Source organism: Castor canadensis, chromosome 6 (assembly GCF_047511655.1).
Source record: "Castor canadensis chromosome 6, mCasCan1.hap1v2, whole genome shotgun sequence".
NCBI lineage: Eukaryota > Metazoa > Chordata > Mammalia > Rodentia > Castoridae > Castor > Castor canadensis.
In genome coordinates, this window is record NC_133391.1 from 164,092,100 (window position 1) to 164,117,863 (window position 25,764).

The window sequence follows — 25,764 nt, forward strand, 5'->3', positions numbered from 1 at the left end:
TGAAGGTACAGTAAAGGATACTACTCTCTCCCTGTACTGTACCGACCTGAAGCAAACAAAAGTTCCCAGACTGTCAATGACCCACTGAGATTTTTCTCTCCTCTACTGTGAATCACTAAAAAAATTATGGCTGAAAATAGGTGAGGACCACAATGGTCCAAAATACCATTATCTCTTACTTGACTCTAAGATAGCTTCTAATGAGGTAGCAGCTTCTCTCACTGCCACTCTCAGGTCACACAGCAGCAAGAGCAGGTCTGTCTGTCCCTATCAAAGTCCTCAAAGTCTCTTTCTTGTTCTTAGGGAAAAAAAGCACATCCTTTACATGGCCTGGAAGGTCCTCCATGAACTGTCCCCAGCCTACTACTCCATGTTCACCATGTCTCACCTCTGTCACTATGTTGCAAATAATCACAAGTATTTCCCAGAAAAGCCCTAAGTGCATGAGCTTTCCTGCATGTTGCTCCTCTTCCTGGAATCCTGCCCCATTCCTTCACCCTATGGATTAGAGACAGGCGCAAATCTGTCAAACTTCACCCCATGAAGCATGGGAGTTTACACCCTGACTCCTAAAATCTGGTGTCTCTGTGACTGACTAATAGGTTATGGCAGAAGTAATGCTGTGATAATTTCCAATCCTAGGGCTCAAGAAACTGGCATCATCCACTTTCCATCCCTGGGAACAATTTCTGAACCCTGAAGACCATATGCAGAGTCTATTTACCCAGAGATCATCTTTCCTGCTGAAGAGTTACCTTTAGGATCTGTGACTGACAGTCTTAGCTAAACCCAGCTCTCCAGCCATCCCAGGCAAGGTGCAATCACAACTCACTGGCCCTTCAGAACAGTCTATTCACCAAGTGTGTACCACTAGTGACCTTAGTACATGCAGAGTAACCAGCCGAAGAATCAATCAAGCCCTGCTCACATCTATAATTTAAAAAACAATGCGTGACATAACAGTTGCTATTTTGAGAATCTAAGTGTGATACGTGAAATAATAAACTCCACACATTAAAAAAAAGTCCATGTCCAAATCCTAGGAGGGATTGAGACTGGCATTCTCTTCCTTTTCCAGGTACAGCAGCATCTTTGACAATACCTTAATTTCCCATACACAACAGAGTCCACCTTTTAACCCTGTTTCATGGCACTGAACTTTACCATCTCCTTAAACATCTGTAAATGTATAATATCTTCTTATGATGCCAAGGAAATGATGCTATCACTATTCATTTGAAAGATTGTCCTGGACATCACCATATGTACATGTATCCATCTAATTGATGAATTCAATATATATTTGTAACTCAACATGTAAAATTTCATACATACACAACTGAATTAAATTCTGTGTCCACACATGCATGAATTTACAGAGGTTGAATGTGTTGTTCTAGGTAAAAAAAAAATAGTAGAATTTGGTGAAGTTTCAAAACTAAAACCCTGTTGGAATTCTAGTAGGAATTGTGTTGAATTCATCTAAGGAAGGCTTTCTCATGAGCCTTACAAATGGTGGGATGAGGTAAAGATAAGGTATTTACATAAAGTGTTTGTGCCTTAACTGATGAAAGTAAATGAGTTAATATGTATAAGGAGAAGCATTGAATGTGTTTTTTAAATTTAGTCCTTATAACCAACACATGGAAATTCTATTATTTCTTGGTTACAGAGTGAAAATTAAAGCTGTTACTTGTGTTACACATAAATGAGAGTAAAAAAACAAATCATAAAATTTTTATTTTATCCCTTTTTTCCACATTCAGATTAAGTGATAGATTCAACCTTCCACTTTGTTTTCCAAATATGAATATTAACTACAGTTTAGACGTCTGTAAATCTCTGAGATTGGATGAATTTATCTCCAGTCTCTGCCCTGTCCAGTTCCAAACCTACAAAACAAATCATCTGAGTTTCACAGTGACCCAGTTTCTCTTCTAGGAAATAGATTGCAGACGACAAAAGACAATCTGAGATCACAATTCATTCTTAGATAATTCTTAAAAAGAAAAATTACTGCTGTTTTTCTTTAGAAATGCTTTTCCTAATGTTTTCATCATAACTAGTAAATAAAAACCTGAGCACTTTTACTAACTAAGCAATGCATGCATACTTTATGTCAACAAAATGAAAGTTACCTCTCCAATTTCATCAGTTAAGGAACCAGGCTCAGTACGGTACTTTGAAATACTGGTACATAAAAATTGAAACAATTCAACATAGTGAGAAAAGATTGAAGAAGAATTAAATAAAATACTACTCTTAGGCATATAAAGATATCCACATACCCATGTTTGTTATAGCATTATTCACAACAGTTAAGCTATGGAATCAGCCTAGGTACCTGACAACCAACGAATGGGTAGAAAAATGTACAACATGTACACAACTGAATATTATTCATCCAGAAAGAATGAAATTATGTTGTTATAGGAAAAAGGATGGAACTGGAGATCTTCATGTTGAGTGAAATAAGCCCCGCTCAGAAAGTCAAATACCACTTTTTTACTCCTATGAGGAATCTAGACCTAAAAATGATAATAATAATGATGATGATAATAATAATAATAACATAATATAAATGTAAAAGGGAAACTTTTTTTTCAGGGAGAAGAGAGGAAAAGGAGAGGATAATGAGTGTGAATATGATCAAAGTGCATTATATATGTATTAAACAGCATAATGAAACCCACTGAAAAGAGTTAAGAGAGGGTGAGTAGGATGGGTTAAGAAAGAGTAGCAGAGGGGACAAATTTGATCCTTGCCTGCGTGTGTTGAAAAACCACAATGAAACTCCTTTGTACAATTAATTTATGTTAATAAAAAAGAAAAATGTTAAATGTGTATGTGTGAGTGGTAGGGAACACTTTCCCATTACCCCTGCAATTGGAATAGAAGAGCTGAATAGTCTTAGAATTTTTGAATTCTAAGTTTATCTTTCAGTGATCTAAACTACTAAAGTTTGTCATAGAGCTAGTATTCACAAATACCTTTACAAACTGCCTTTGGTTTAAAAATGAAAAAAATGAATATGTAGAAACTAGAAGTATCTTCTGTCCTAACTTCCTTTCAGTGTATCTATTCTGCTTAAAGAAGGTGTGTACTCCCTTAACACAAAAAGGAACTAAAAGAAAATCATTGGCAAACATTCCCACAACAGACCAAGTTTCCCTAAACACTAGCATCCATTTTTTTTTCTGAAAGATAACTATGCCACTCATATATTATCTGGTTTTGCATAGATTTAGAGGTCATAGTCTTTATGACTACAGTTGGGAAGTGAATCAACACGGCTATTCCTTCTTAAAATCCACAAGAACACATTCATGCAATGATTAAATCTGAAATACTCTGGTATCCACTGGGTCTACAAAGCTGGATAAAACACAGTTTCTTCTTCAAAAAAAGCTTGACCAAGTACAGGAAAGACACCATGAAGGTGTCAATTAAATCTACATGAAACACTGATGCAGTGATGTCTGGACCCAGCAGTGTCTATGGCTTTCATTCCTGTGGATTGTCAGTCTGGCATCCTTGGAGGTCTATCTCGTAGGCAGGCCAAACAGAAGCCATGCATCTTATGGCCAAGTGATAAAAACCCTGTGGCCAACGAAACTTCACAGTAAGTGAATATAAGTACCGTGGAAAGATTAATAATTTATGAAATCAAGTGTCTACTAATACCTTTTATAAACACATGTGATCCAGCTGTAATTTTACTGAAAGTGAGCTTAGCACAGCAGGAACCCTGTACTTGACTTCCAGATTTACTGTCTCAAATATATTTCTCTATGACAAGGACCCAGACTCTCTGGAGGCATGACTGATTCTAAGTCTTGGGCAGGATGAAAAAAATAATAATAATAATTAGACTGGGTCTAGAGCATTCTTTTGTGGCAGGAAAGGGTGATTTTCAGCAGGAAAGACAGTGCTGGAAGGATAGAGGAAGGGCTGAAGGTTTTTCAAGAAGTTCTAAAAAGTCAAGCATTAAAAAGAGAATTAGTACTTCCAACTTAACAATTGAAAAAATGTGAGCTCAAAATTACACTCAAAGAGAATAGTTAATAAAAGTTACATAAATTTAATATAAATTAACATAAGCTATAGAAAATACTTCTATACATAATAAAAGGAAAACGTAACAGAATGTTTCCACTTAGGCAAAGTGTAATCATAAGAGAGTGTTCAGTGATGGATTCTCCAGGTGTTGCCTTTATTTCTGTCTGTTTAAGTCAGTGACCACATAGAAGGCAAGTGAACAGTCTCAAAATTTAGCACCTCACTGATTTCTACAGGAAATCCACCCCCACCAAAGGTTTTTTTTGAATTGAGTAAGCTTAACTAAAGGTTTTCCAAGACACAGGAAGCTGTCACCTTAGGAGCTGCTATCCCCAAAATGTGGCAAGCAAATCTCTAGCTCCATCATCTCATCTTCTTGTGCCTCTCCTTCTCCACCCTCCCAGATTCCTCCTTCCTTTGCAAGTCAGAATCTCACTTCTGTGTGATAAATGTGGTTTCTACAGCTCACATCTAAAAATTCCCATGCACAAATACAGCTAATTAGAAGAACAAATGTCCCTTAGTGTTCCATGTCACCCATCTTGCAAGTCAGAATCAGTTATACACAACAGAGAGTTTCTCACTTGTATCTGTAAGTATTTACCATATGGTTATCTACTTCTCACAGGCTGAACTCCTTATAATAATTCTTCAGTCACCTCTAAATTATTTACAAATAATTTCTAAAGGGCTTAAATGTTATTTCCTCTAGGATATACACTTTGTGGGTTTTTTTTTTAAGAATATAAGATATAAAGGAACACACTTTACAACTAAATAGCTTTTCTCTCCTTATTTTTTAATCAGTTTAACAGCCTTGGGAGTCAGAGACTTCCTGAGGAAGTTAGTTTATCCTCAGGAAGTTATTTCCTTGGCAGAGGAAGTAAACAGACATGTTAACCTGATTTTTAAGGTCAGCTTGTGTCCACAACTGCAAAGGGCAAATATTTCAGATTATTTGTCTTCAGCCTCCCCCCATTCCCTCTTTATTGTAGAAGCTGGCTTTTTAGTGGAAACCCTTCCAGATACGGTAAAGGCAAATGGTGAATGAAGAAAGAGATAGAGTTATAGCCTGTTTGTCTCTGAGTTCGCATAGTGTGTAGGATCCACTGACTCTACAAACTTTCAAGGAATGAAAGTTCCTTGAAATTCAACGAATGCACGGCCATCAATGCCACCCAGGCAGGGATCTGTTTAGGAGTTTCTGCTTTTCCCCACTTGGACCCAATTAAGCTGTTCACACTCTGACTCAACAAGCTATGTCTTCCTCTCTCCCTCCATCTTTTACTCAAATAGCAAAAGCAAGCACAGGCTTCTAGAAACCCGGAACTGTCCAGTCCTCACCTCCCTTCTACTCCAACTGTAGCTTTTCCTTGGACCATCTGGTGGGACACCATCCTGCTCCACTCTGACTTTCTAATGAACTGTTCTGTAAGTGGTTTTTTTTCCCCCAGAAATGACTATGATCCTGGAGGTGGAGGGTCTTGCCATGAAATCAAATTCCTTCATCAGCCAAAGAGCCAGCTGGAATATTTCAAAGGATTCCTGCTTAAAACAAAAGGAATAATGGGGACTCTGAGATGCTGCAGGGTGGGTGCATACCTAAATCATTAAGGTAAACCCAAAATTACTTTTGAAATTCTTTAGGGAGAGTGTGGTGGCTAGCACATATAATCCCAGCTGCTCAGGAGGCAGAGACTGGGAGGACGGGAGTTCAAAGACAGCCAGGGCAAAAAGTCAATGAGACCACATCACAACAAACAAACCAGGCATGGTGGTACACATCTGTAATCCCAGCTACATGGGAGGTGGAGGTAGGAAGATCTCAGCCTGAGAACAACACTTGCAAAAAGCAGAAGACCCTATCAGAAAAATAACTATCAGAAGGCTGGAGGGGTTTACCTTAAGTGGTAGAGTACATGCCTAGCAAATGTGAGGGCCTGAGTTCAACTCCAGGACTGCCAATTTTTTTCTTTAGGGAGAAGAAAACTAACTGAGGAAAGGAATCACCCTCTGTCCCACCAGTTTGTGACCTGTGATGGACATATATATTATCCTCCCCATAAGTGCCTACATAAATGTATTTGACCTTATAACATTCTTTAATAAATACCCATTCAATTAAGTTACTAAAATTACTGACAAGAAATCTTAGGAACGACCCAAGACTTCAGTACAAACATACTTAGTTGTACTTGGATGAACCAGAATGTCTATGGTGACACAAACTGCTTACTAACTGAGTGCTTTTTTACATACGACAAATGAGGTGGAGGAAATAAACATGGTATTATTTTGGAAAAGGAATCAGAATATTAAAGATCCTAATTCTCTCTCTCTCTCTCTTTCTCACTCTGAGCTCTGAGCTCTGCATAAAGGCACTGAGACACTAGATGTCTCAATTAAATATTACTTTAAGATGTCCTTTTAAAAAAAAGTGTGTGTTTGAGACAGACACACACACACACACACACACACACAGAATCCTAATTTCCTTCTGACAATAGTGTATGACATTTTCACTATTCTGGATGATCCATTTTGGAACATAATTCCTTCAAGAAATTAAACCTAGCTCTTGAATCTGCAATGTTTAGGATTCTATTGTACATTTCTAGGTTCATATACCATTTTTGTGAATCCTGAGCTGATGAATTTTCCACTGGCTAAACTAATCCTTGGATGCAAATTTGCCTACTTTTTAAGCTGGGCACAGCAAATCTACAAGATGCTCAAATCACCAGCAGTAACTGGTACAGTTTTTCCACATTACTTAGACTACAGTGAGGCAATAGCTCAATCAATAAGAGTGACTTGGTCATGAAGCAGTGAATTGCTAACTGTATTAGTGAAATATATGAAGTTTCAGTAGTCAATGGATTAGCAAAACACATGAAGTTTCAATAGTCAAAGTCTTGCAAAGCTCTGCTATGTGATGCAGACATTTTCAGAGACAGAATTAAAAGTTCAATTTTTAAAGGCAAAAAAAAATCTCTCTAATAATAGCCACTACGTTCTTCCTACACAGAAGAAAATCCTAACAACACACTGCTACAGAATCTCTTTATCTCCTTAAAGCCCCTACCCAGCCTTTTTTGATTTGGATAGATAGCATTTTACAACTATTTTTAAAGACATGTTTTTCAGTGTCATTTTCTTTCTCTGGTTCTTGACTTTTAATTTATCTACATATGTTATGCTTTTGCTCTACTTTCTCTTGGTCATAGGTACAGTTTCATTGGATTGCAACAGCTGCTTCAGTGTATGTGCTCTGAAATCAGAATCTTCCACTGTTTAATATTACTATATTACATTTAATTTAGTGTCGTGAATAATTTCAATGTCAACTTCAAACACTGACTGATGTGATCTGTTAAGGGCATAGTAACATTGACCCTTGAATTAACCCTTTGACAGTTAGTATAAAAGCATCTTGGAATACAGAAGACTTCTGTCTTCTATAACTGATTTAAAGCCAATCTGAAGGTGATATGTGGATCATGAAAGTGTTTCCATATTTAATACTGGAAATGAAAACACAATTAGGACTTGGCACTGGCCAAGATACTTCCTACAACCTTCAAAATATACTTTGATATACTTCAAAATATACTTATTTAAAGTAATTAGCATGAAATTCTCAGGGACTATTAGAAAAGGGTAACAGAGTCAGAGGGAAAAAGAAGGAGTGGTATGGAGGGCAGATACAATCAAAGCATGATATATGCACATATGGAAATATCACAGTGAACCAATTTGTATGTACAATAAATACATGTTAACAATTATAATTAAAAAAGAAATTCTCAGTAGTTTTGCATGGCAAATATAAAACTCGCATTAAGAATAACTCTTAGAAATCAGGACTCATAACCCATCTTTGTCACTGATTAATCTAGTACTTAGGATCACATTGATTCTTTCTGGGTTCTCCTGCTGTCATCTTTCCAATGGAAACATCTATGCCTATTTCTCAAGAGATGTATGACAATAAAACAAAGTTAAACTCATTCATGTTCATGAAAGCACTAGTGAAAGCCTGAAATATATGTCCCAAGCGAATTTATGAAATTTGCTAGATGATAAAAGAAGACATTTTGGGAATTAAAATCGTCATTTATTCCTTCCAAGGTGATGTATGTGAATTTTGTCTGAAAAGAACACTTACAAAGAAATAGAAAGAAGACAATATAAGGAAGACAAAGTGAATAAAAATAAGGCTATGTGCCTGAACATTTTCAAAATAACTCAATTCAGCATTGGCCTAATTTGTATGTTGAAATCATGAGAACCCATGTATAAATGAACCAGTGAATTTAGAGGTTCCATGGAAAGAACATCACTACAAGTTCTTTATAAATTAACTTATTTTACATGCCTCCAGTGAGAAATTTTTAAATGACTTTCTTTCAAGGAATAAACAGGCACTTTCACAAAGCAATACTAAGCAAGTCTATTGAAAAAAATCTACTGAAAGACTATTGCAAAATCACAAGCTGATGTACAAAGTAGTGCGTCCATATCCATGTAACAAGTTAGCCAGCAGGTTAAGACCCTTTTACCTTTGGCCCATATTCTTTCCTCTTCAACAAGTAATGCTTGATTTGAGTTCAGCAACCTTCCCGAAACTCTTCCACCCTGCCTGTATCAGTTCCACAGCTAGCTCAAAATACATAGCTAGAAGTGGACAAAAGAGAATTAAATACCTTCATGTACAGAAAACAAAAGCTTTTTAAAAGATTTTTTTTCTAATCTGATCAACTCTCACTGAAATAATATGGCATCAAACTCCTGCTTGACAATTTATTAGGTGTTTAATCTTGAGCAAATCTCTTCATTTTTCTGTGCCCAGAGCTTTTCTTTGTAAAGTGAATGCATTAGATCAGAAAATTAGCAAGGCCATTCTTAGCTCTGAAATCCTATGACTATATAGCTGTCTGTTTTCATCACCAGTGTTTACAAAGCAGCCATCACATCCCTAACTTGTGCTCTCAGTGGGTCCAGCATCTGAACTTGGGTGTGTTTAAACAGCAGCTGGATGAAGCTAATGCTTCACCGGCCAATTAAATTTGACCTTTGAACTAACTGCTTCACTTTCCCCCAGCTGCAGATAATGCTGCCATGTTAAGATGTCATCCTTAAAGCCACTTCTTCTATGGGAGAAGCCAAAGCTCAGCTTGCTACTTCTAGGAAACTTCATAATCTAACCCAATCCAAATGATTCTGTCCAAGGTTGCCTGTTGTGTGCTCTGCTCCAACCATGCATTAGATGAGCCTTCAGTGCTGAAGGTCAAAGGCTATTCTTTGCTGCAAAGAACACCCCATGGATGAGAAAGACTGAAAAAAGACTGAAGAGAAAGAATAGCAACACAACTGGAAAGAATTAAGCTGTTTTACAATGTTGGAATGCAGATTATGCTAGGAAAAATGGAAAACTTCCAGCTTTCTACCCTTGAACCCAAACCCCCTATGGTGTCAGGAAACCAGAAACTTAAACTGTCACAGAAGTACAATGGGCTGTAAAGAAAGCTGATACCACTTATCAGGGAGAAAGCCTTTCTGGATGCTTAGTTCCTCAAGGGATGTGGATTTTGAATCACAAAGTGAAGATGCGCAAAACTTTTGCATGGGACTCTGGAGCAGAACACTCTAAGTGGGTCACAAATGCCACTTTTAGCTGGGAGAGGCACACGCCTGTAAGTCCAGCATTCTGGAGGCCAAGACAGAAGGATCCTGAGTTTGAGGGCAGCCTGAACTACCCAGTCTCCAAAAGAAAAAAAAGCCATTCCTTCATGGATTAAACCCAAACTTTATCACCATCTGTGCTCACCATGCATAAAGGAACTGCCTACAGTGGAACACTGGATAAACAGGGGAACATTGGTGGTTAGCAAAGAAATGGATTTGCTAGAATGAATAAATGCATTGCCCTTATCATTATCTTGGGTACTAGAACACTTGAAATCTGAACTGAGGTTAAACATCAGGAAAGACTAAAAAAGAAAACAATGTTTGGAAAACCCAAGAGTCTATAATCCCATGGGAGAAGTTATACCATGTTCTAAGCAGGTACCAGTGACTGTCTGGGAACACCAGGGCAGGACCTCATGGCCACTCTTTGGCCACTTCTGCTGAGTGGCCACTTCAGCTACAGTGACCCAGCAGAAGCTTTGGGTTGGCAGCCCTGCAGTTAGCACTGGCCAAACCTCAGCCAGGAACAGTCTTCTTAGAGGTAACATTTTTCAAAGGGTAACGGTGATGATTTAAATATAAGTCTGACGATCATGCAGAAGTAGCAGCTCCTCACACCCCTCTTCATGTGCTTAGTTCAATGCTTTTCGAGTGAACTGACAGTCATGCAACTATCCCCACCATCTGATTCTGAAGTATTCTCATCCCCAGACTAGGTTAAACCTAGGTTAAATCCAGAGTGTGAGTTCTCTACCCCATGTCCTGAATTTATTTACAAGAAGTGGTTGAATAAAGTAGAATCTATGTATTTCCAAGTAGGGGCTATTGCCTGTACCACTAGCTACCTAATAGAGATCAGACTCCAATGTGCACACATGCACACACACACACACACACACACATGCCACCATCACCACCACCACCAAGAACAACAAAAACCAGAAAATAATGTTATAGCTTCCCTATCCAACCCATCAGGGAAAAGCTCAATCATTGCAAGGTGCTTGCAACCCAGTTACTACAGGTATTACCGTGATTTCCAAAAGCTGCAGGAAAATGCAATGCTGTCCTTCACAATACATGTCATTTTAGAACACATCGTCACTCAGACTGTTACAAGGAGGATCCTGCCTGTGTTCCTTGAAGGTACCATGGATGAAGTCAGAGGTGAAAAACCAGGAGAGGGTCAAGAGACTGAAGAAAATCACCTTAATCCAGCAGTTTCCAGAAAGTCAGTTACACACTCAGCCAATGTTTTCCTAACATTAAAGGCTAACCATATGTCTTGAAGGCAGAGGAAAGGGAATCAGAGGTGCACTTTTAACAGTGCTCCTTCCCCTATAGTCTGGGTAAGAAGTCTGAGTTTGCCTTGTGTTTCTTTGCCAGAGTGTTGCTATTAGGTTTGGTGCTAGAACACTTAATATCTGAGCAAATATTTGAGACTTCCAGGAAAAACTAAGAAAACAAAATAATGTTTGGAAAACCTAATAAACTATAATCTCTTGTGACTGCCAGAACCTTGCTGGAAAAGCCATAATATGACACCTATATGCAGGCACCACGTGCTGGTTAGGAACATCAGGGTCCGTGATAAAATTTGGTTTTAAGCCATAAGAAAATGACTTTTTTTTTCCATTTTGAGATAAGGTCTCATTATGTCACCCAGGCTGCCCTTGAACTCATGATCTTCCTGCCTCAGCCTCTCGAGTGCTGGAATTACAGCTGTGTACAACCATGCCTGGCTAAGAATAGCATTTGCAATGTACTAGGAGTGTTCTGTTCCACAGGCAAAAGTTTTATGCATCTTCATTTTGTGACTCTAAATTGCACCCACCAAATACCTAGGTGTTTTCTAATAGGAAGCAGCTCTTGTACGTGTGGCAGTCTGGAACGTGTCATGTAATAACTCATCCTGAGAGGAGACTGAGGCTCTGTCACCTGTGCATGGAGAAAATTAGTACTGCCTATGTCTGCTTCATCTTAAAAATCAAACTAACATGAGACCAACTTTGTAGCAAACTTCCCTAAAATACACTTTTGTGTAAGTAATACCCATACCAAGTTTAGTATTTTAAATTTTCATTGATTAGAAACCTATAGGAAACTGAATTCATATGTACAAATAGCAAAAGTTAACACTGTCTTTTGTAATTTTTCAGTTATGCAAAGAAATGGACAGCGTATTTCACAGGGATGAGGTTCTTCCTCTTAAGAAAGATCTGGAAAGAAGTCCCCTACTGATTTAGCCCATTTGGTAAAAATTCTGTTTCATATGAACATCACATTTTCCTACTTTTCTCCCCTACTACTACTGTCAAGATGTCAGAAAATACATTGTGACAAAATGTGTAAAACGTTGACTGGGCTTACACCTTCTAAGAGAAAGGCAAAAGAAGATAAAAAGTTTAAGTCCCTATGCAGTTTTTTTGTGGCGGCAAAAAAAGCAATAGGTACCTAGGTACCGGAGGTTGGACTCAGGCCTTGTACTTGCTATGAAGCTGCACTGCCATTTGAGACACTCCACCAGGCTTTTTTATGTGTGTTAATTTTTGAGATAGGGTCTCCCTTCATACCTGGGCCAGGCTGGACCACAATCCTTCTATTTGTGCTTCCTCACATTGCTAGGTGAACAGGTGAATCCCTCAGACCCATTTGTTGAGATGGGGTCTCACAGACTAGTTGCCAGGACTGACCTCAAACTATGAACTTCCCAGTCTCTGCCTCTCGAGTAGATAGGTCTACAGGTTTAAGCCACTGTGCCCAGCCAAACAGCAGTATTTTTAAATTCATAAATTCCCACAGTTCCTTTCCCCAATGCTCACAAGATACAGTTCTACATTTGAAAAAGAAAAAGGTAATAAGGAAACTTAAATACAAAGAAACACAGAGATTATTTAAATTTTCAACTTTTTGTTTTCAAAAGCACTCAAATTAGACAATTTTTTTTACTGTGACAAGAGTAACTGCAAAATAATGACAGAAAGACATGATAATCTTCCAAAACAGATTACTAAGTACAGAAGGTCACACTAAATTGAACTGAAGCGGTTTCCAGTTTAGCTCTTAAGAATGGAGCCCTCAAAAGCAAATGTCTAGAATCAATTAACCAGATCTGCACATTATGTTAACTGAATTTGCAGGCAGAAAATTTAAATTGCATTACTACCCTGTGCTTTGGTACAATGAGAACACACCAATCTGTCTCTTGATGTGGATGATATACATGAGACGATGTTAAGATTTTAAACACAAAAGAATACAATCCAGTTGTAGAAGCTATTTATTCACTGGATTGAGGACAATTAACACAGAGAAGGGACATCTGTGCTACCTGAAACACATCAAAAATATTCAAAGACAAGTTACTCCTGCAGACATAAACTGTCATCCTTAATACATGGATTGTAAGTCTGATAAAGAGAAGGCCAAAGGCCAACCTCAACCTGTGAGCATCTTCCCAATGCTATGAGCTGCAGAATTTAGGCCTCAGAAACAAAGGCTGGAAATGTGCTTCCACAGCACCCTGTGCACATTTGGAAAGGAATTTTATACAATATCATGAATACCAGCTGACACTTCAAAAAGACATTTATGCTGGACCTTCACCACATAATTAGTTTAGAAAGAACTCTTCTTTTGAAAAGAAGTCCTTTCATTGCATTTAAAATAATTGGGTCACCTTTCCATTAAATAACTCCCACAGAAGCAATTCCTCACTCAATAAAGTAATAACTCAAGGCTTCTCAACTAACTTATTTCTACAAAAATAGAAGTCAAATTCTTCATCAAAAACACCAAGGACACCAATCTTTGTCCTGACAGGGATGTCTTTTCATTTATTCTTTAAATAATCAAACAAACCTCCTTTACTATTTTCCATTATTGGCGGATAATTCAGGTTCTACAAATTGCTTGACTGCAGCCTTCCCATTAGCATCATTCAGAATTCCAGGTGCAACCATGTGGCAAGTTCTTGCAGCAACTTGCAGCTATAGCACAAGATTTTACAACCATATTCTTTGTCATACTGGAAAACAGGTACGCAATTATCATAAAGCCTTCCCTTAAGTCAGCCTATCGAATTTTCACAAAATAACAGCATTTGCCTTAAAACTGAGACACTTAAATCCCATCAAATCAACTTTAATGCACAGTAACAACAGCACAACTAAAAAGAAATGTGGAAGATCTTTGCCTTCTCTTGTTTAACAATTCCACATGCTCCCACTCAGTAGAACAAAACTAAAACTCCCACATTTTCTTTGTCTTCCAAAAATAGCCTTGTGAAAGGAAGACAGAAAATAATGAAGACCAGATGCCTACCTTCACTGGTAGCCACATTCTTCTGGGCTTTGGTTGGCGTGTGATCTGTACTTGAACTCACGTCGGATGAGATGCTTGAGCTGCCTTTGCCTAGAGAAAATAGGAATAAGAATCTTTTGGGTTTTGTAATTTTAGAACTGGACCATGCCTTCTACATGGTCTGACACCAAGCCACATCACTTGTTTCCAAGAAAGGAGTTAGAATACCAAGAATGAAGTTTATAAAAGGCTTTTGCTTTGCATATTAAATATCTTTTGAGAAATATCTTACCCATGTTACAGCCAAACTAAAGCTCTCATTTATAAACGCAGACAAGAGTATAAAACATGGTCAAATATGATACTGTAATTTCACTTTTACATACCTGTGAATAAGAAAATACATGTGAGGAACACACCTTCTGCATTAATTTTTATTTCTAACTATGAACTATATATTTCTCAGTAAAGAAAATAGTCAAATCTAAGAATGAGGTGTTATCAACAGAGAAAAAGCCTTCTGGATCCACACAGCTATATCACCTTAAACACAAATTCTATGTTTTAATAGGGCCTCCTTTAAAAACAAAACAACAACAACAACAACAAAAACACTTCATTTTCCTAATACAATGGTTCTCAACTGGAGATGATTATTCCACCCAAGGGGACCCTTAGCAATGGCTGGTATCATTTCTGGATGTCACAACTGGGGTTATTTGCATCTGGTAGTGGGGAAAGATGCTGTTAAACATCTTAGAATGCACATCACAGTCCTCCACAAAAAGGAAAGACCCATCCTAAAAGACAATAGGGCTGAGGTTGAGAAGTCCTGGTCAAAAATGATCTTAGTTAAGCTCAGGGCTAACTTTTGACACCTCTGCCCTTTAACATACTTACATACATTAATGTTAATAAACACCTGAAAGTCAATAGATAGGAGCCACACATCACTGGTCAGTGAGGGATGTGCGTAACGGCTGTGGTAGGCAGAATTCAAAGACATACCCATACTGCCTATAACCTGTATCATCTCCTCCCCTTTATGTGGGCAGAGCTTACAACTTGCTTCTTACCATACAATATGGCACAGGTGAGAAGATTTTGCAGGTGTGATTAAAGTTCCTAAGAAGTTGATGCAATTAATTAAAAGATTTTTTTTTCTGACTTGGTCTGGCCTATTTAGCGAGTGCTTTGAGAGGTTCTAAGAGGGAAAAGACCCTTGAAACTCAAAGCACCAAGAGTTGTACTACTGCAAGCAAAAGAAGTCTGCCAATAACCATGGAAGCTGGGAAGGAGATCCTAAGGGTCAGAAGAGAGCACAGCACTGACCAATGCTTTGACTGAAGCTTTGTGACACCCTGCATAAAGGACCTAGCCCAGAATTCTGACCCAAGGAAACTGTGAGATATTAAATGTACCACATATCCTACTGCTAAGCTGTGGCAATTTTTATGCAGCAATAGAAAACTAATCCCATGACCATCTTATATCACAAATGAATTTTTTGACTCCACAAGTTTGGATCAAAGCTCTCACATTCAACTGAGAAATACTGTTTTCAAGTAGTTTTCCCTGACCAGTGGTATATACAATAGATTGAGGGTTTACATTCCTCAAAATTTGAAAGTTGAAATCCTAGACCCCCAAGGAGATAGTTTTAGCAGATGGGGCCTTTTGGAGATGATGAGGTCATGAGAGTGGAGCCGTCAGCAATGGGACTAGTGCCTTTATACAAGAGCTCCCTGGCCTCTTTTACCATGAGAAGATACAAGAAGAAGACAGCTGTATATGAACCAGGAAGCAGGTCTTCAGCTAATACCAACTGTGCTGGTACCTTTATCTTTGACTTCTCAGCCTCCAGAACTGTGAGGAATAAGTTTCTGCTCTTTATAAGCCACTCAGTTTATAGAATTTTATTACAGCTGGCTAAGACAGTGCTTGAGCCCAGTTAGGTTTAGTGAGTTTATAGTTTAAATTCGTAAAAAATAGAAAAGTGTAAAAGCTTTGTCTTAGTGTTTCAGGGTTTTGTTTGCTTGTGTCAAAAGTCATGGAACAATCCAAGCTCATGGGTAATATCACCTGAGCAGGGAAGACAAATGGCTGCTGTTTCCTCTCTCCACTTCCCCTAACTCACTGTGACTTATGACTCTGAAACAAATCTGTTATTTACATTGTCTCTGCCAATTTCACAAACTTTTCCCTCAGAGTTAGCTGAGAAGGGGCAGAAACTATCTCTTCTTGTGTGTTTAGCTATCCTCTGTGGACTGCACCAGTCACCATTTATCTCCCATTGTGGATTGACATAGTGGGCTGGGTACCTTGTTAGAAGTATGTCAACCTGGGCTTTGGTCTCAGTCCACCTCTCCCTTGCTTTTTCACCTTGAGCCTAGAGAGTCAATATCCATGTTTGGTTGTGGAGGTGATTAAACTAAATGCTTCCAAATGGGTCAAATATTCTATGATTCTATTGAGTGTATTACATTACTCTTCAATGCTGGGTAATGAAAACACTCTCTTTAATAGGACAAAAAAATCCATTATCCTGCACTACCAATATGTAGACTTAAATTATTTTAAATATATTATTGCTTAGTGATGCACAAATGGAAAACTAGAAATAAATTCCACATGCTATATCCCTGATTCAAGAACAAAATCAAAACAAAATAACAAACTAAGCACAAAACAATAAAACCCATAACATTCAAATTAACAGCATCACTCAACTGGATGACGTTATTTTGCTGAGATTAACTTCTTTTCAAAATTTAAATATAATACTGCCTGCTAAAGCAAATGTTCTCTTGGTTTTGGCATGTGAAAATTTAACTTGCCCACCCATTTCCTACAATAAGCTGACATATTAACTGAGCTTCACTTGGTCTGATTGCTTCAGTCACATTTTTAAGTTTGCTCTTTTCTTCTTCCCTATCAGTGCAGAACCAATAAAGTAGACTTCCTTCCATATAAGACAGGAAACTTGTATATTGAAATCTTGTAGCAGGACTCTGTTATAAAGTGAAACCTACAGGCAATTACTGCTTTTTGTAAGCTTTAACTGACACAGAATAGTTGTACATATTTGTAGGTAAGTTTGAAGTTTGTGTACGTCTGCAATATATGATGATTGTATCAGGATCACTGGTATAGCCATCCCCTTACACATTTTTGTATTGAGAACATTTATTCTAATTATCAAATGGAAAGCACAAAATAAGATAATAAATTGCTGAGAAAATTCTCAGAAACATCTGAGAACATGTGTGCAAACCCTCAGTAGGCCACAAACTCTATTGTAAGGAATGCTGGTTGAAGAAGAGATGAAATAAAGTTGAGGAAACATTGTTTAAGTTATTTATGCAACTAACATTGGGTGCATGTTAATATTTCAGAAGCTTCATCTCAGCAAATATGTACGATGCCCTACAGCAGTGCCTCTGAATCTTTTGGGATCCTTTTCCTAATTTCCCCCACAGCTATGATACATATGTTTTATTCTGTGTGTACCTCTGCTTTTTGCATAATAAGGGTAAGATACTTTTCATACTTTAAGAACCAATTTTTATCCCCTGGGGAGCAATATTGCCTCCATTGAGAGTGTATATTCTTGGATAAGTAAAACAGTTCAAAAATACTTGAGCATTTAGTGCAATAAATGCACTAAAGAAAACAAGGTGACAGAAAGATGGATTGATTCTTATGGTTTGAGGTAATTGTATTTCTATAAGTCACCACAAACACTCAGTTAGTAAATATCAAATCATTGCTGGGAAAGGAAATGCAGGGCTAGGTTTCTATGAACCCCTAGTCATAGATACTACTAATACTAGTGGATATTATTAAGTCTTTTCTTTTGCCTTGTTCCTGAAAGCATAATCATCACCCCCAGTGAGTTCAAGTAGAAAGCAAATGGTGGGGGCGGGGCTGCATCAAGAAGAAATGCTACAAAAGGAGCTCAAAGGGGTGGAAACTAGGGAATACTCAGTCTCTAATATTCAAAAATAGAAGTCTGCATTAAGAAAATGTTCTTGCAAGGCAAGCTATTCCTAGAAAGGGGCTGGCTACATTTCTTAGCTTCTTCATCAAACCAAGAGTCAGATATCAGGTTAGACCTTGGAGCTGTATGAAAGAAAATATGAGATAAGAGGGAGGAGGTATGGGAAGGGTGCAACAAGCCAATACAATAGGGATCCCGGAAGGATCAGGGAAAACAGTGGCTCAAGAAAGGAGCACCCAGACTATACCCTGGTTTCTCCTCTATCTGGAATAATAGAGAAGGTGTGCTGAATAAAGGACAGCGGCTCTGTAACCCTCAGCCCCTGTAGTTAAGATACTGGGGAGCACTCATCCTTGGATTGTCTCGACACCAACTAGAACACAGCGCATCAGGCTGCTGGCAGCAGAGATGGGTTCAGGCAGGGTCTCAGCTGCAGCTTCGAGGACTCAATGGGTTCCTTGGTGACACTGACAAGACCCCAAGTCAAGGACATTCTATTGGGAGTTTACTTAAGGGAGTCAGCATAGTGGAATGAGATGTGTCTATAGGCACAGCAAGTGTGCACACTGTAAATCAAAAGCCCAATGGGAGGCACAGACAGATACACACAGACATGCAATACCAACAAGAACTAATGATATTGTGGTATCAAGTATATCGATAGACTCCTTGATACCTCCCTTCAAAAAATCCATCTTCATTTCCCTGTGAAACTGTGTGCAGTGTTCTGTAACTTCTGTCCTGGTGATGCTAATGCCTCATGTTTGAAAAGCATGTGGGAGCGAATACCTTGACCCCCTCACAAGCTTTAGGCCTCCACATACGCAATGCTGAGAACACAGTAAGAAGTAGGCAAAGAGCTCAGCCTGCTGACTGGCACACAAAGGAGTGTTGAAGAAATGTTAGCAGTCTGCTATATAATCCCCTATGGCTACCCGTTTCTCATGTCCTTGGAGTGATGGGGCATCTATGGATTAGAGCGTTTAATGGCACTATCTCTGGAGTCAGTGCTAAATTTAATTTCCACTTTCAACATTTCCAAACCACATATGAATCCATGAAGAAGACAGAAGACAATCTTATTTTTATTTTGTCATCTGTACCATGGGGATGAAAACCTCTTTCATCTTCTGTAAATGGGTATCACAATGCCTGTGTTTTAATGTCATATCTTAAACATATATTTATCAAATTTATCATTTATTCAAAGGAATTGGCTTACATAATAATTGGGGTAGGCAAATTTGAAATTTGTAAGATAGGCCAGCAAGCTGCAAATTCAGGCAGGAGCTGATAATGCAGCCGTGGGCAGAATTTTTTTCCTGATAAACTTTACTTTCTGTTTTTAAGGCTATCAGTAATGGAAGGAGGCTGCTCAGATTATTATTATTGAAAGGAATCTCTCTTACTTGAAGTCACTGACTGTAGATGTTAATCACATCTACTAAATATCTTCACATCTTCACAAATACACTAGATTAGTGTTGACTACCTAATTGGGTACTATAGCCTGGCCAAGTGGAACATGAAACAATTCATCAGAGTTAACAGATCCACATGAGTTTAAACACCATTTTTATCACCACCAAGCAATGTGCCCAGGAGAACAACTCTCAAACACTCAACCTCAGTGTTTTTAATCCTTAAAACAGGGACAAACACAAACAAAAAGCAACTACCTATTTTCCTTTGTAAAAAAAAAAAAATGGGGAAACTTGTGCCCACTTCAGGGTTTAGGGGCGTTTACTGTGAAGAAAAATGAGGTATGACATGTAAACCATTCAGTCACACCCAGGGCCTACCAGACACCATCCTCCCCAGGAGTTATTAACATTAACCCATTTGTCAAAGTTCAATTGCTCTCAATGAACAAGAAATGAATTTTAAGATAATTTGCTCTACATTTAAGAGCAAATAAGTATTATACATACACATAAATTAAATTATACCTACCTTACAGATCCAGCAAAAATCCTTTAAAATATGAACAAGGTTGACAATTCTATTCTTTAATGGATTTACCTACATTAAAGTTATTTATTTGACCAGTGACTAAAACTCCCACTAGGGGATATTAGCACATCAGAACTGTGCCTGTTGGATTTGGAAAAGAAGTTTATTCTTGATTTAATTTCCTGGAGCTAAAGACCCAAATAAGGACAATGGAGCAAACATTAGGAATCAAATACAAATAAACATCAAAGCAAGGGAAATCTAAATTCATTGAAACTGGTGAATGTTATCTGGAAATAGGTTAATATATGGATAAAATTCCAATTCCTGCTAGAGAAATCAGTTGGTAGGTCAATGATTTTGGTCACTAGGGACACACAGTTAACCCAGGAATGTTGGTAAAAGAATGTGCTGGTCTTTTATTCTAATCAAATATCCCTTTGGGCTGTGTGTCAGGTTTCCCAATGTTTGAAAATAAAGAGAATGTTCTTTAAATGAGAACCTTACTAGAGAGGATTTTAAGTTTCTTTTGACTTTAAAAGAAACTTAAATAACTATAAAATGAAAAACTAAGCCCCCATAGTTTTCTCATTCCTAGTGCCCAAGATGATTTTGCAAGAGGAGCTGCTTCAAACAAGTCAATCAGGAGTTTCACTGTGATTCGTAATAACACAAGCAAAGTATAGAAAAGAAAAATCAATACCTGACCAAAATGAATCAATGGGATCTGCTGATTTCTAACATTCTTAAGAGTCCAAGAAATGTCTCGAAAATTGATTCACTATATGAATTCCAGATTGTAGGCCTTGCATTTGTCACATGGATTAGAGCAGCAGACTTCTAAGACAAAATCTGCAAGCAAGTATGTGGAACCATGTGGTGACCTTGGCCCCATATTTCCTGCTCTCTCCACTACGTTGTTTTCAAGTTGCTGCTGGTAGGCCATGAGAGCCTGACTTAATATTAAAGGTCCATCTTAAATATATATACCAGAAGAAAGAAATATTTTTCAGTATCTCTGAATTAGATAAAGGAGCATTGGGTCATATTTGTAAATTGAATTCACAGTCATTTTCCTCACGGTTATCTTGAGAGCACTTCTTATCTCCTTTGATCCATGGATTAAATGTCTGTACAACCAGAATAATATTAGCTATCTTGAAGGATTCTTTGGCTTAATCCCTGGGCCAGGTGCATATTAATTTTTGGAAAGAAACGGAATACCTATTGTAAAATTGTATTAGTTCTTTTGGGCCAAAGGGAAACAATTTAAATGGATGGAATTGGAGAACATCATTCTGAGTGAGGTTAGCCTGGCTCAAAAGACCAAAAATCCTATGTTCTCCCTCATATGTGGACATTAGATCAAGGGCAAACACAACAAGGGGATTGGACTATGAGCACATGATAAAAGCGAGAGCACACAAGGGAGGGGTGAGGATAGGTAAGACACCTAAAAAACTAGCTAGCATTTGTTGCCCTTAATGCAGAGAAACTAAAGCAGATACCTTAAAGCAACTGAGGCCAATAGGAAAAGGGGACCAGGAACTAGAGAAAAGGTTAGATTAAAAAGAATTAACCTAGAAGGTAACACCCATGCACAGGAAATCAATGTGAGTCAATGCCCTGTATAGCTATCCTTATCTCAACCAGCAAAACCCCTTGTTCCTTCCTATTATTGCTTATACTCTCTCTACAACAAAATTAGAGATAAGGGCAAAATAGTTTCTGCTGGGTATTGAGGGGGGGAGCGGGAGGGGGTGGAGTGGGTGGTAAGGGAGGGGGTGGGGGCAGGGGGGAGAAATAAACCAAGCCTTGTATGCACATATGAATAATAAAAGAAAAATGAAAAAAAAAAAAAAAAAGGGAAACAATTTAATAGATGGATTCTCCAGGATCGGAGGCATTGAAATACAGTGAAATGAAGAGAAATAGAGTCTGAAACGCTCTGCTTCACCTTACTGTAAACATTGGATAGCATCACTTTCTTCTTTCTTTTTTTGCTTCTATTCTTTGTTTCTTTGTTCTGTGCTACAAAAATTGTAAGCAAAGGCTGAGAAAGAAGAGGGGATGAAAAGAATTGAAGGAGGGGAACTGTTCAAATCATACCTTTTTTTTTTTAATCTTTCAAGCTACTTGATAACCTGGTTGGTTTTCTGTACTCCAATTTCCCAAGTCACCTAACAAGTGGCTTAGGGTCACTGAGCAGGATCCTCACATCCACAACTGCAGCAACCCAGTGCATAACCAGCCAGCAAACAAGAGGTATTAACTGAGCAACAACTTCACACCAAGGCACAGTGCTGGTCCTGGGTCCCATCTCCCAAGACGTTGCTTTCTAATGGGTTTTCTGTTCAGATTGAGAGAAGGCCAGTACATGCTTCAGCCATTGCCCCCTTAACAGGTGACAAAATTGAAGTCACCATTTGAAGGCAAGACTTTCGTTAGGGCGCTGGCATTTTCAATTTCTAAAACTTGTGGTAACATATATATTAAATGTGTTATTGCAGCTATTTTAAGTGTGCCATTCAGAGGAATCCATAATGTATGCAATCTCCTTCAGTATCTATTTCTAAAATCTTTTCATCACCCAAATAGGAAGTCTCCAGAACCATGAAGCAGTAATTCCTCATTCCACCTTTCCCCATCCCTATTAACAGTATCTATGAATTATCTAGTCTAGATATTTCTACAACTGGAATTGCAGGGCGTGTGTCCTTGGTATAGGCTTGTTTTCATCCATGTTGTTTTATATATCAATAATACATTCATTTTTGTAGCTGAATAATGCTCCATTTTGTGCAGATGCCACATTTTGTTTATCCCTTTGACTGTTGATGGACACTCGAAGTGTCTCCATCTTTGGACTATTATGAAGAATACTGCCATGAAAGTGTGATGGCTTTTGACCATTCATGTTTTTTAACTCTTGAATTCCTAGTGCTTGTTGTTTCAAACTGAATTTAGATCCTGAGCACAATCACTGAAGCAGATGAGCAAAGGACGCAGAGTTCATCTGGGAGAGAAATGCAACAGACAGTCCCACTTCTGAGGCAGCAACTGCTAGAGGCTATTTAAAACCCTGCTGCAGCCCACAGGTAGACAGAGAGCTGGGCATTTTGGGAAATGGAATGTAAGGTAATGATTCCATGGTGTATTGTGCTACCTGTGGGCAGGGCTGTATGACCATGCTGCTGGTCACTATTCATCCAAACCACCCCACAAGCAGCTGTCACAAACTGGTGTGCAGCACTGAGATCCAAACACACACCTGCTACAAAGCTCACACCAAAAACTGGAGCTGAACAGCCATGGGACACCTGGGGACTTCCCCTGTCTTTGTCCCCAAATGGGGACCCACCACCTTTACTGTGGATCTAAAACCTCAAGTGACAGCACAGGATTTGCTGTCCCATTTCAAATCCATACAACCTCAATTGTTACATGAAATATTGAGCCTTAGTTTAAACATACAACCTAAGGAGAGAGATCTAATCATTTAAGTCATATTAGCATAGAAGCTAAAAGGTCCACAGAGTAATAATTTAATAGAAATCACTTCGGTTGATCAGCAAGTGTTCTTATCCTATCATAAACCTCTTTTCCTTAATGGAGAAGGAAAGTTTACTTACACAAAATACTCAAAGCAAATCTTTTCTGTATTAGTCCTAGAGGCTGCAAATTTTAGTAAGAAAAAGAAGAAAAGAACATGACTTCCAAAAAACCCTCTTAAATCCACAGAAGGTTAGAGGATGTCCAAATCTGCTAAATGCAAAGTGTGCCACCCTGGAGGGTGTGGGGCTGGAGTGGGATGGCTTGAGCCAGAATCGTGGCTTTGCTAGTAACTAGCTGGTTGATCTTGGGGATAGTCCTTACTTTCCTTATACCTCAAGTTTCTTCATCTGTAAAATGGGTTTATAGTCTTTACTATTAGCCCATTAGAAATACAACCCAATAGAAATCTAATAAGAAAAATGAGGTGAAGAAGTAAATTGCTTATTCGTATAATAAATGGTAGCTATTAATCACCCTCCCTAATAATATTATTCGTCAACTTAATCCAACAAGTACATGCTAAGTATATTGTACGCAAAGGATTATGATTAGCGCAAGAAAATCAAGACACAATCTGTATTAGATTGGGGGGATAAACCATAGACACATATATAAAATTAAACAGTATGTTCAAATTTCTAATTAAGATCATTAAGTGATATTCTCAAATACTTTTTCTCTTTTTTTAAAAAATATTATTCCCCTTTCTTGAAGGGTAGGGAGGCATATGAGGCTCAAAGATACAACTTGTCCAAGGTCAAATAGGTCAGTGTTCAAATACTGTTTGGTTCACAAAATTTCATTGCTATTTACTGTGATGGGTTTTTTTTAAATAATGATAAAAATGTTATGTTGACTGAAAGCAAGCATATCTGTCTTCTCCACTTGATTATCAACTCCAATGGAAGGCTCTATATCTGCTTCACTCATTGCTATCTCCCCAAAAGACATACTGTACTTGGTACATTATGGATGCTTAGTACATATTCATTCAATGCATTGAAATAACAGTAAATGACTGATTACAGGAGTAAACTGGAAATACATGCCCAGTGGAACAGCCCAGTGGTCCCATAATGTTTATTAAGAAATACTATCCCTCTCTACAGGAACAATTCAAATCTACTTCCCCCAAAAGAGAGTCTACACAATGGCCATATCCAGAGCATGCAAAAAAAAAAAACAGAACATGTACAGATTCCCAGTGGTGACACAGTGTACTATACTATGCATTAGTTTCCTAGGGCCAGATGGTTTAAAATAACAAATATTTATTACCTCAGTTATGAAAACTACAAGTCTGAAAGCAAGATGTTGACAGGACAACACTCTTTCCAAGAACTCAGAGGGATCTCCTCGATGCCTCTCTCCCAGCTTCTGGTGGTTGCCAGCAATGCTCAGTGTTCCTTGGCCTGAGGCAGGCAGCGTAATTCTGACCTCTGCCTCAGTCATCGTGTAGCTGTCTTCCCTCTGTGGGCCTCTGTGTGTCTTCTTATAAGGATATCACTTGTGTTGGATTAGGGGCCACCCTACTCGGTATGCACTCATCTTAACTAACTACATCTGCAACAACTCTGTTTCCAAATAAGGTCATATTCAGATATTCCAGGAAGGCCACGAGTTGGGTAAGAGAGAGAGAGAGAGTGCAGTTCAAGCCAGTAGGTACTCTAACATTATTTTCTGCAGAATTAAACAGAAAGCAGAAAAATCCCACTACAAGTCTCTTGTATAGGTGGAAAAGCAAGATTAACAAGTAAGTTTTAATACATCATGGAATGCAAGACTCTAAAAGAGTCTCCCATCTTAGGAAAAAGGAGGCACTTAGCACACCAGCATGGATGGTTTCATGTTGAAAAGGACAGGCAATATTTCACTCACTGCTCCAAGACAGACTCTACTCCCCTGAGCCAAGCACCCACCTACTGCCTTCAGGCAGTTCTACAAGAGTTAACACAGATGCCAGCTGACACAAAGACAGATGCTGCTGCTGCTGCTGCTGCTACTGCTACTGCTGCTGACAGATGGTGCTTCACAGCTGGGGTTCTGAACAGAGTAATGAGAGGATCAGAACCATGGACAGGCTGAAGAGTACATGCATGAACACAATATTGACCATGATAATGTAAGTCACTCAAAAGTCATTCGTATGCTAATAGCATCACTACAATCTGCACCAGCAATTAATCCCCACTCAAAAGTTCCAA

At 38.4% G+C, this 25,764-nt stretch overlaps 1 protein-coding gene across 1 annotated transcript in view; it reads right to left on the reverse strand.

Annotated features, from left to right (window-relative positions):
* The window catches only part of Fbxl7 (F-box and leucine rich repeat protein 7), a 379,344-nt gene that overhangs the window by 260,478 nt on the left and 93,102 nt on the right, over positions 1 to 25,764 (reverse strand). Inside the window, exon 2 of the mRNA XM_020155615.2 lies at positions 14,074 to 14,163. Coding sequence (XP_020011204.1) covers positions 14,074 to 14,163 — 90 coding nt within the window. The remainder of the gene's footprint in view (positions 1 to 14,073; positions 14,164 to 25,764) is intronic.